Raw genomic sequence first — 12,416 nt, forward strand, 5'->3', positions numbered from 1 at the left:
GATCATTGTTTGATTCCTGGTCAGGACACATTCCCGGGTTGTGGCCTCGATCCGCAGTGTGGGGTGTGCAGGAGGCAGCCAATCAATGATTCTCTCTCATCATTGATGTTTCTATCTATCTCTTCCTCTCCCTTCCTCTCTGAAATAAATAAATATATATATATATATATATATATATATATATATATATATATATATATATGAGAGGCCCGGTGCACGAATTCGTGCACCAGTGGGTTCCTCAGCCTGGCCTGCAGGATTGGGCTGAAACCAGCTCTCTGACATCCCCCAAGGGGTCCCAGATTGCGAGAGGGTGCAGGCCAGGCCAAGAGACCCACTGGTGCACAATTGGGGCCAGGGAGGGACACCAGACGTTGGCCAGCTGGGGAGGGACTGCAGGAGAGCTCCAGGGTTTGTCTGGCCCAACTGGCTCAGTCCCGATCAGCCAGACCCCAGCAGCAAGCTAACCTACCTGTCAGAGCATCTGTCCTCTGGTAGTCAGTGCACATCATAGTGACTGGTCGACTGTCTGCCCCCTGGTGGTCAGTGCATGTCATAGCAAGTGGTTGAGTGGCCTTAGCATATCATTAGCATTTTACACTTTGATTGGTTGAATGGAAAACTGGACACTTAGCATAGTAAGCTATTATTATACAGGAGATATATATATATATATATATATATATATATATATATATATATATATATATATATATATATATATATATATATATATATATATATATTGTGTGTGTGTGTGTGTAGCCAGGAAGACCTATATCCTTCTTTGTTCTTTCTCTAAACCTCAGAAATTAGGACACCCTAGAGACACTATGGTGCTAGAGGTCAAGACAAGGAGGGAAATGAGGTTTCTGTGTTCAGAGACCCCAAGGGAAGCAGCAGGCAAGGGAACCAGGCAGATGACCAGAGATGGGGTAGGCATGGATGTCAAGGTAGCCTGGCATGAGGAATCCATAAGATAGGTGACATCTGAGTGTACAGAAGAAAAGACAAATCCTTGGTGCTAGAAACAAACATGTAAGTGAAACCAGAGTAGTGGGTAAGCAGGCGGGCTGATGCTGGGCAGCATGGGGGTGGGTGGGCCTGACCTGAATTAGTCTTCAGCACCAAGCGTCTTTAATTGTGGTGGCATACAGGAACAGAAAAGGAGGCATGGGCCCACAGGAGGTAGGAGAGGACTGAGATCCTACAGGAGGTCCAATCTCCAGTGAAAGGGAGGCTAGGTTGGTCTGGGACACCACACACCAGCAGAGAGCACCAGGAACAGGGAAGGAGCCAAAAAAAACTGGGCAGGTGGCAGGCCCCAGCACAGCTAACCAGGCATCAGGTTACCACTTAGATCCAGCAGAGAAACTGGAGGATCTCAGCAGTGAAACTAGGTCAAAACTCCATTTGACTCACCACAGCGGGTATACTGGCTGTCTGATCTATGGCCCAAGATGAACTCCAGAATGCACCCACTGTGAGACGGGGCGCTGCTTCCCAAGGGCTTCCACCCAGAAGGAGCAAGCAACCTCTATTTCTAAGGAGGCCCAGGTGGAATGGTCTAAAGCTATTCAAGTGACCCCACATTTCCTTAAAGCCTCGGATTTTCTTTTTCAATTGCATAGGACCTTTTCATCATAATCCAAAACAAGGTAAATTGATGACAAGTTTCCAGTGGTTGAGAACCACAGCTCTGTCTCTTATGCCACGTTCCAGGGCTCTGATCTGAGAAGCACAGGTCGTATAAGGCTGCAGAGACAACACTGGTTGGCTGACACAGGCTGAGAGGTCAGACCAGTGAACCGCGTCCAGCACAGCCAGAGATGAACCTGAGGAGGGGCAGTGAAGGATTAAAGAAGACTGACAAGAGAATACAGCTGGGGCTAGGTAGGATCACTGTGCTTGGATGAGGAAACAGTGACACAGCCTGTAAGCCGAAGCTTTTTTTTTTTTTTTTATCGTCAGAGCACACAAAGCAAAACAAGGAGAGTGGTCAACATGTTTACAATGTTCTTGGGAGTTTCAAATCTATTTCGTTATTCAAGCCTTGTTTTTGCAGCACTTGCTGCACCTCCCATTAGCTACCTAGGAACAAGGGAGGACTGTAGGGTCAAGCTTAATTGTGCTAGGAGGTCTCTGCCCTCCAAGCTTGGATTTGTATGTGGCTCTGCCACAGGTCAGTCCAAGGCTTGACCCTAGCCGCTCCCTACAGATCAGAAATCAGAAAGCCAGAGGGGAGCCTCCTGTAACAAGAGCTAAGACCGAGCAGACTGAGAATCACAGTTTGCATGGATTGGTAAAGCTTGTTCAGAGAAGCAATGAAAGGCTCAGGGACAAATGCTGTCTACTTTTTGCCATCCTATAAACCAAATCTGATTGAGCTTATCCTATGAATTTATTTAAATCCTCTTGAACCAACTGAAATGTTTTAAATTTCCATCTCCTAAATTAATTTCTATTCAGATACCACTTATTCATGTCAACCAAAACACGCCCAAAAAATCACCTCGTAATTGTGTACAACATATTCTTATCCATTCCAAACACATTTTATTGAATAAATAAAAACTTTATTTGTGTATTTACCAAAAACAATATCCTTAATTTGATCATTTAAAAAAAAATACAAACCTATGTAACCAAAATACTTAAAGGATTCGGTTAACTAAGTGTGGGCTATTTTTACCTATGAATATGAAAATCCAACTTTTCAAAACTGGTTTTGCAGAGACATGTTTGAAATATTTGTGAATTTTCATGAAGATTGACTCTTCATGTTATGAGATTTATTACAACATCTAGGTCAGATATTAAGGGACAAAATTATTTTGCAATCCCAAGTTAGAACTTTATACAAGAAATCCCAGTGGTGTTTAACCACTTTGAAAATTCTATTGAGTATTTTTCTTTTTCAAAATCAAGTAGGATAAGTAAATAACAACAGTACCTCGAAGACTTTTATAAATAGGAAAGCTACACTTTTCACAGCTATAAGCAAAAGGTATTTGTATTTCCCTGAGAGCATAGTTTGCTTTGGGTTCAAGGTGTGTGTGGGAGGGCGGGGGGTGGGGGGGGTGGTGGTGAAGTCATTGACAGCAGAATGTGATGAAAGCCAAGAGAACAGTTACCTGTTGATGATTGGGTGAGCTTAGCTCCATGCCCATTTTAGACCAGCCTTGTCAACTGGGGTCCATTAACCTGCCCTTCAAGTCCCACCCGAGCTTCTGGGCCTCATTCTCTCTAGGTCCAATTAGGTAGGAGACCCAGCCAAGCAGCTCAGAGGCCCCAGAGCCCATGGGTCTGATTGCTAGTCCTGCTTTAACTTGTGACTCATTTCTAAGAATGGATTCCTTCCTGGAACCCCCTTGGCCAGAACCCCTCCTTATTCACCTCTTTCCCTTCTTGAGAATGGAGTCATGCTCACAAACTCCAGGGATCCTCATATCATTTTTCTCAGACCTGACTCCTCCTGCCTCATCCTCTTCCTCCCATCCAGAGGTGCTCTGTCCATCAGACCTGCCTCAAGATCCAGTCTGCTGTGGCTCATTCCCCTGCTGGTGGTGTGGATTATGACAGTTAACTTGCAACACACTAGATATTTGTTTATTTGAGAATGAAAATTAGATCTTAAGAGCTTCTATCCCTGGCTAGTGCCTGGACATTTATACTTACCAAGTTTCTCAAAAACGACTGGAACTTTTCCCTTTCCCTAAAAGCTACAGACTGGCAGCTTCAAGTGCAGAACTCTGGGTCATCTTAATGGATCTATCTGCCCACTGACCCATGCCATTATTGAGAATCCCTATTCCTTGAGAGCCAGGCACCTGGGATTTCTACCCCAAGTCACCTGCGTACCGGATGATATAAACATTGTATAGAGTTCTTTCCTTGTCTTCATTTGGGTGTTCTGAACTAGTCCTGAAACTTGGGTCCCGCATTTAGAACCAGGTTTATAACACAGAGGTCCTAAATCTTCACTTTCCTAGCACTGGTAGGCTCAAAATTTGCTGGCTTCTCTTCTTAAAGGACTGCCAAGACAAGGACTGCTCTCCTTCTGAGGTGGCCCTTCCTGTGTGGCTGTGATGCTGCCATTGGATATCCTCTTTGGAAGTTCTTCCCTGAAACCATTTTTGGAACATGATTATAGCTCAGAAATAGTTTCTGAAGGCAGTGCCAAAGAAAGACAAACGCGTAAGCAGTGGCCTCACCGTTGACCTAAGTGCACAGCTTTTCAGAGAGACCACTCGGAAGGACAATAAAGACTTGGATGCAGCCCTCGCTGGTGTGGCTCAGTAGATAGAGCGTCGGCCTGCGGACTGAAGGGTCCCAGGTTCGATTCCAGCCAAGGGCACATGCCCGCATTGCAGGCTTGATCCCCAGTAAGGGGCATGCAAGAGGCAGCCCAACAATGATTCTCTTTCCTCATTGATGTTTCTCTCTCTTCTCTCCCTCTCTCTTCTGCTTTAAAATCAATAAAATATATATATTAAAAAAAAGACTTGGATGCAGCCTCATAGCTTTACATACATGTCCTCTCTCTCTCTCTCTCTCTCTCTCTCTCTCTCTCTCTCTCTCTCTAACTTGATGGAAAAAAATTATAATATTTTCAAGTGGCCTATTTACCTGTTTATTCAGTGTCTTCACGGTAAGGATTTGTCTTATTCATTGGTGTCCTCAAGGCTTGACAAACATAAAGAACTCCTTGAGTGTTTGCTGAATTGAACTAAATTAAATTGAGAGCTTTGTTAAGGTTATTAGTGCTCATGAGTAAGTGATACGTGTGTTCTAAATTTCCACAAATATGCTTGTATTTTCCCATCTTACTTTCATAGTAGGGAACTATCATATGTGACCCTAAGGCACAGAGCTTTGCACACACCAACATGCATTTATATTTATCCTCAATAATCTAAGCAGAAACAAATCTTGTAATTTTCCAAGTCTTGTTTACCTGCTTTGAATTTTAGCTCCTTCTAGCCATAACTTTTCTATGAAAATTAAATCCACTATCAAATTTCAAACTGCCGAGAAGTGCAAGCACAATATGTGTGCCACATCTGACATGAAATAAAACTCTATAAAGAGATTTGAAATCATCTGATGAAAATAAAGCACATTGGGTAATGCAGTTACTATGTTGTTACCATTGTTGTTGCTTAAATACAGCGTATGAAACAGGATCTCTTAATCTGTTCCCCCAATTTAGGGATTAGAATGAATTTCCAGTGAGCTCATTTGCAAGTTCTAGTGCTTAGAGTGAAGGATTGACTCTGTTCTTTGAATCAAAATTGTGCCAAGCAGATCCAAAAAGCAAACAGAAGGGCTTAAAAGGACCCTGAAAACTAGGGTTCCAGGAGGGTGAGATCTCAGGGACATGGACCCAAATCACTATCTAAAAAATGGAGTGCATGCCATCAAGAAAAGTCGGTCAGTCCTGGTAGGGTTGCTCAGTGGGTTGGAGTGTCATCCCATACATCAAAAAGGTTGTTGAATCATACACAAAAGGTATAGGGCACATACTGAGGTTTCAGGTTCGATTCCGGATTGAGGTGCATACGGGAAGCAACTGATGGATGTTTCTCTCTTCCTTCTTCTCTCTCTAAAATCAGTCAAAGCATACCTTTGGATATAGGATAAAGAAGAAGAAGAAGAAGAAGAAGAAGAAGAAGAAGAAGAAGAAGAAGCAGCAGCAGCTGGTGATTCCTGATTCCTGCAGTGGCCAGCCGTCTATTAGGATATTCACACCTTTTTAAAACAGAGCTCTGAGTCTCTGGGAACCTCTTTTCTCCATGGCAATACAACAGCTAGACATTAAGGGGCCAGGGCACTGGACTGTGCTGAAGGTACAATTCTGTCTGGTGATGACAGTTCTAGTCCAAAATGGGCCTCCTATGATCATAAAAAAATAGAGGCTCTTGATGGGAGAACAGAACACAATTTTTTTATATAAAAAGGCCTTTCCAGACCCACCTCCCCAGACCTGTCAGATGAAACAGCCTCTGAGATGCTCCTGACAAGGAGCCCAAGGCTCCCACACCTGCGTCAGTCGGGGAGGGGGCGGGGAGAAGCGGGAGAAAATAAAAGGAAAGGAAAGGAAAAGAGAAATACCCTTATTTCCCTGCCTTGATTAGTGAATCCTTTTGCAAACTTGTCAGAACAAAAAAACGAGCCAGTTTGGGGCACCTTGTTTTTGTTTCTGGTTTCCTGCTCTGAGAGAGCCAGTATGGCAGAAAGGGCACTGACTTTGACATTGAAAGACCTGGGTTTAGACTCCTGGTTTTGCTACTTGCAGTTTGAGTGATCTGGGGCAAGTCACTTCGCCTCCCTGAAACTTGGTTTCCTCGCTTGTAAAACAGTGATAAAAACAAAAAAAAACAAAACAGCCACCAGGTCTGTATGATGGTTCAGTGACTTGATCTACAAAGGCGCCCGGCTCAGACCCTGGCCCGGGCAGGTGTGTCCTGAATGTCGCATATGGCTCTTCTGCTCTCCTGAGGTAGGTCACGCAAACATTCCTGGCTGCTCTCAAGGGCCCCAAAGCTGTGACTCCCAAGGAGCCCCCAGGGGGAGCCAGGGGGATTCCCTGAGGTCTGACCTAAAACGCAAGCCCCGCCTACTGCCTGAAGTGGGCGGGGCCTGGGGAGGGGTGCGGAGGGTCTTCAGGAGGCCCCGCCCAGCTCCAGGGGTGACTCCGCCTCCCGCAGTCAGACCGACACCGCGCCGGGCACGATCCTCCGGATGTGGGTGTAGGACTTCCTGATGGTGACGCTGCCGTGGTGCGACACCCCCCGGGGCAGGACGCACTCCTCGGTCAGCTTCTGGGCCTCGGGGTCCCAGCACAGCACCGTGGCGATGACCTCGTTCTTCTCGTCGCGCCCCCCGGTGATGTAGAGCCGGTTGTTGCAGGGCGCGATGCCGCAGCTGGCCCTCTCGTGGCTGAGCTGGGTCACCAGGCTCCAGGTGTCCTCCAGGGGGCTGTAGGCGTACAGCGCTCTCATGGCCCCACCTGCAGACCAAGGGAGACACGGTGGGCCTCGCGCCACTGGTTCTGGGTTTCTCCTCCTTTGAACCACAAACACCATCCTTCCGATTAGGTAAGTCTACCATCTTGCCTAGAGAAAGGAGATGGACGGCTTTCTAAACACTTCCTAAGTGCTGGAGACAGACACTTCCCACCGTCCTTTTAAATTCTGCAGCCAGTGCTAATCAGGTTCCCAGGGGCACCTGGCTCCACCGAGCGGCCAAAATGCACCCCGAGACTGCTCCCTGGAAGAAATACCACGTGGTGCGTCAGGCAGACTCTGCTCATAATTCCAGCTCTGCCCCTTTTGATCTGTAACCACGAGCACGTGATAATAAGTCGTCAGAAGGGCCATGAGCACGAAGTAACTGGCAGAAGGCCTGGTGCATAGAAGCCGTGACAGTAACCACAGGCGGTGGCCCCTCTTTAAACCGAGCACGGCCTGGGACACCATTCAAGGTACTCGTCTCCAGATTAGACCTTGAAGCAGTCATGAGCCTGACCATAAACACACATGAAACCTCAACCAAGGAAGAGAGGGGTTTTTCCTTCATCTCTTTCCATATTTACTTGTCTGATTATCTCTTATTTGCTTACGTTATTTATTTTTGGCATCCCCGTTATCGGTAGTTCTCAATCCTTGCTGCACATTAAAGTCACTGTACGTTAAAAAACAATTGCAACTGCCCTAGCCGGTTTGGCTGAGTGGATAGAGCATCGGCCTGGGAACTGAAAGGTCCCAGGTTTGATTCCGGTCAAGGGCACATGCCCGGGTTGTGGGCTCGATCCCCAGTGGGGGACTTGCAGGAGGCAGCCAATCCACGATTCTCTCTCATTGTGGATGTTTCTCTCTCTCTCTCTCCCTCTTCCTTCCTCTCTGAAATCAATAAAAAAATATTTTAAAAAAAACCACAAAAAACCACTTGCAACTGTTGGCCAGCATCCTCTTTCCCATTCTGATTTCATTGGTCCGAAGTGAGGCCCAGCTGCCCATACTTTTGTAATAAGCTCCAAGGTGATTCTAATGAGTAGTCAAGATTGAGATCCATCACCTTAACATTATATGCCAACTGTGGTCTGGCTGGCCAGGCTTTCCTTCGGGCAAACTGCAACTTTTCAGAGCCCCCAAAGCAAGTAGGGAGAGTAAAATTCCAATGAACACAAAAGAAGAAATAATGATAGCTACTACTTATTGGGCAGTTATCATACTGTGCACATTTCAATATCTGCACATGTTCCTGCAGCAACTTCTAACTCCTCCCTGAGTCCCAGGGATGATTTGCTTTGTATCTCTCCTAAATGTGGGCAGTTTTCTGCCTCGAGGACTTCAAGGGAAGTCCCCCCAAAGCCTGGTCCAATCCCATCTTCTCTTCCTTTTCAACCAGGAATTGGTGAGTTCCCAGGAGGGCTTCGTCTGATCTACCTGCATGGCTTCGTGGGTGGGGAACCTTGCATACATAAGAAGCCATTTGCTCACTTACCAACCACATAGATGCGGTCCCGGAAACTCACTGCATTGATGCATTTAGCCTCCACTGGCATGGGCGACTTTAAACTCCACTTATTGGTTGAAGGGTCGTAACACTGAGTCTTGTCCGTGGCCAGTTTTCCATTGGGCCCTCCCCCAATCACATAAAGCTTCTTCTTATGGCTGGTGGCTGCGAAGGAACTGACATGGACGAGGAGGGGCGCGGCCTGTAGAGACGCAGGCCCAGAAGAAGCTGTCAGTCACATTGCCCAGCTTGCTGCAGTGGCTCACAGGACACAGGCCAGGAGCCAGGCCACACAAGCCTGGGCATCCTTTGCCTGAAGTCACAAGGCCTGTGGCCTTGACTCCCCTTGAAACACGGAGAGGATCAAAGCACATATATCCCACCCTCCCTCCAGACTCTAGCAGGCCTTGGGTGTTTCCAGCCTGTTTCTCCCAGAGTTCGGTTCTCAGGTGAGGAGGGGTTGTGACAGGCATAAATGTTTCCACTCAAAAGTTTTAGAGAGAAATGCTTTTTCAAACGTGCATAGTCATATTCATTCATGTGTTTATTCACTTAAAATTATTCGTGATATGCCAGGCATTGTCCTTCGTGTTTATAATATCCAGGAAGAAAAAATGGGAAACGGGTTTCAGGTGGCCACAGGTAAACAGACTCTCCCATTCTGGGGCAACATGCAGATTTGGGGATTAAGCCAGACTTGTGCTTCCACTCTGTGAACCCCAGGGCACGAAAGGGGTCCTCCAAGAGCTTCTTGCTCACTGACATGATCCTCTTGGGCCATGGGCCAACCCACAAGTGCCAAGTCATGGGGCTTACCAAACTGAGATCTTAGTACACCCCCTCCCCCATTAACATTAAGGGCTCCCTATTTGGCACTCTTCAGGCTGGCAGGTCTGGATGCCAGGAGGTCCTGGCTACCTGTGCTGTGCCTACAATGACCATGCTTTACACTCTCCAAAACTGAAACGTGCTCTGACGTATGATATGACAAGGAGAGAAAGAAAATATGAAAGTGGGAATAACCTGGAAATACCAGGAAGTGAGATCACTTGACTTTTTTTTTTTTTAATTATTGTGGTAAGAACACTTAACATGAGGTCTACCCTCTCTTAACACATTTTTGAGAGTACAATAAGTATTGTTATCTATAGCACAGTGTCATACAGCGGATCTCCAGAGCGTATCCTTTGCACCCATTGATTAGCAATGCCTTACCTTGGCCTGAGTGTGATCTATACCTGAGTTTGCATTGTGAAACTTGTGAAACTCTTGCATGCAAGTATATAAAAGATGATTCACTCATAAGCAAATAAACAAGGGCTGATTTCTAAGCACTGCCGAATGACTCTGCATTCAACAAACACTGTGTTAAAGGGATCCTTGGGCGTCCCATGTGGAGAAGACAAGGATAGGTGGCATCTGAGGACACGGAGACTATGGGCCAAGATATGCACCCAGAGTAGGATCCAGCACCACCCCCCCCCCCCCCACACACACACACACACACATCTGGAGTTCTGGCCAGGATAGGGCAGGTGTACACAAAGCTGTGACCTGATCAGCAATGCTAAAGCAATGATTCCTATGATGAGGGAAGCTCACAGCCACCAAAAATGTTCTCAGTGGGAGCTGAGTGATCAGGAAGCCATATCCCAACATTGCCATATACCCGTTTTTAGGGTTTGAAGTAATAATGCAAACAGAGTCACCCACAGAAATAATCTCCGATACCTCTGACCAGCAGTTGTGGAAGGGGTCGTAGGTCTCCACGTTGTTGATCCTCTGCAAGCCATCAAAACCTCCGATCACATAGACCTTGCCACCCAGCACCACCATCTTATGCCTCCAGCGGCCTATGTTCAAATACTCTATTTGGATCCATTTGTTGATTGAAGAATTATATTTCCAAACATCGTGCTGTGTTTCTTTGCCACCTAGAAGAGATGCAGAGCGTTTAAGAAACCACCAGGTGTGTCAGAAATACAGCTTCTCCCATAATTTCCCACAGATCCATAAGTGCTGAATCCCCAGGCCAGCCCTCCGAAGAAAAAAGAAATCCTGAAGGGGTGTGTGGCCTATTTGGGGAGACAGAACCAACACAGAGGAACAAAAAGAGAGTGTGAGGCTGGGGTGAATAATTCCAGACGTGTCATGTGGCATCTCTGTGCCGTGAGAGCTCGGGGAAGAGGTGGGCTTCAGGGAGGCAGGACCACGTCCTCCTCCACCCACAGCAGGAGCCTGGACTCCATGGTTGTGAAGCTAAGAAGCAAGCTGTAAGGCAGGACAGATAACGCTGGACTGTGCAGGGCCTTCCTTGACCAGCAGGCAGATTAAAAAGCAGCTTATGTTCTGTTTGCTTATTTATTTTTTAAAATGCAAACCAATAAATATTTTAAAGTCCCCGGAGTTGCCTAGCTGGTTGGCTCAGTGGTTGACCATCGATCGATGAACCAAGAAGTCACTGGTTGATTCCTCGTCAGGGCACACGCCTGGGTTGCAGTCTCGATCCCTTGTAAGGTGCATGCAGGAGGCAGCCTCAGGGACACACAGTTAAACTTCATTTCCCAGCCCACCTGCAATGTTTCTCTCTCATCCATTGATGTTTCTATCTCTCTATCCCTCTCCCTCCCTCTCTCTCTAAACAAATCAATAAAAACATATTTTAAAAAATTATCTGGGTTTATAACCAGATATAAGTGGGTTTGTCCTGTTTTTAAACAATCCTATATAATAAAAGCCTAATATGCAAATTGTCCCCTCAACCTGGAGTTTGACCTGGAGTTTGACCAGGGGGTGGGGCCGACAGCAGAAGTGGTGCAGGTGGCCGGGGGAAAGGGAGGCAGCCCTGGCCGGCAGCCGCTAGGGACCCTACCCATGCACGAATTTCATGCACTGGGCCTCTAGTTTTCACTATAAAAGAATGAGATGCTCCCAATAGAAAATGTGAGAGTGAGCTGGTAAATAATTTTTTCAAAACAACTCTCTTATTAAACAGAAAATACATAATTTAATTAGGAAGAGAGAACAAAACAGAGGAGAACTGTCCTTTTTGGTGACTTTAATAAAATATTTTAACAAATTTGTATTTCCAATTCCCCATCAGCACACAGTCCCAATTCAACTACTTAACGAAAAATATGTACTTTTCAGACTTGTTAACCTGCTCTACTGCCCTAGTGCGGCAATGAATGTCACTGATGATGCTCCGTGTCACGGGTAAGTGTTTCTCTAGGATGGAGCCCAAAAGTGGGTTTCCTAGGTCAAGGGTGTACATACCTTGAATTTTTATAGGTGCTGCCAAAGAGCCCTCTAAAGCTGCTGGTTGTCCTTTCCCCATGCCCCACCCACAATGGATGTAAGGAGGGGGTTGGGGGTTGTTTTGGGGGTGTTTTCTTTGTTGTTGTTTTATAGCCCAATGGAGAAAAATAATGCCAGTTTGGTTCTCCCTGGCTATTAGGGAGACCGAGCTTTTTCCTCTTTGGTGAATTTTTAGTTCACTTAGTTTAATCATTTTTCTTTTGGTTGTGTACCTTTTAGAGATCTCTATTTACTTAAAAATCTGTGATATTGGTTCCATGTAGGTAGTGTCAAAACTTACTAAATAACTATAAACTTTTAAAGAAATGCATGCAAATTTTATTTAAAAAGAAAAAGAACTCTATGAATTTTACTTCATAAAAGAAGACCCGATTAACTGGGCAGGCGTATCGTGTGCATAGATAAGAAGACATCAACCTTCTCCAGATAAATCCACTTATCCAGTGCCTTCAGGAATTTTCAGGGAACTTGAAAAGATCATTCTAAATTTCACTTGGAAGAGTAAATTTGGAAAGATTTCTAAGGAACTTGTGACAAAGAAAAATTAAGATAGATCCCTATTCCACATTACCCTTAAA

General features: G+C 45.8%; 1 protein-coding gene across 2 annotated transcripts in view; it reads right to left on the minus strand.

Annotated features, from left to right (window-relative positions):
* Positions 1–2,667: 2,667 nt before the first annotated feature.
* Positions 2,668–12,416, minus strand: part of KLHL6 (kelch like family member 6) — a gene marked incomplete at its 5' end in the record, with an annotated part of 53,764 nt that continues 44,015 nt past the window's right edge. For both annotated transcript variants that reach the window (XM_079766873.1, XM_079766874.1), the window contains 3 exons: positions 2,668–7,012; positions 8,509–8,722; positions 10,252–10,454. In XM_079766873.1, the coding sequence (XP_079622999.1) occupies positions 6,711–7,012; positions 8,509–8,722; positions 10,252–10,454 (719 nt within the window). In that variant the 3' untranslated portion in view covers positions 2,668–6,710. The remainder of the gene's footprint in view (positions 7,013–8,508; positions 8,723–10,251; positions 10,455–12,416) is intronic.

This window comes from Cnephaeus nilssonii (assembly GCF_951640355.1).
Source record: "Cnephaeus nilssonii genome assembly, chromosome: 3".
Lineage (NCBI taxonomy): Eukaryota > Metazoa > Chordata > Mammalia > Chiroptera > Vespertilionidae > Cnephaeus > Cnephaeus nilssonii.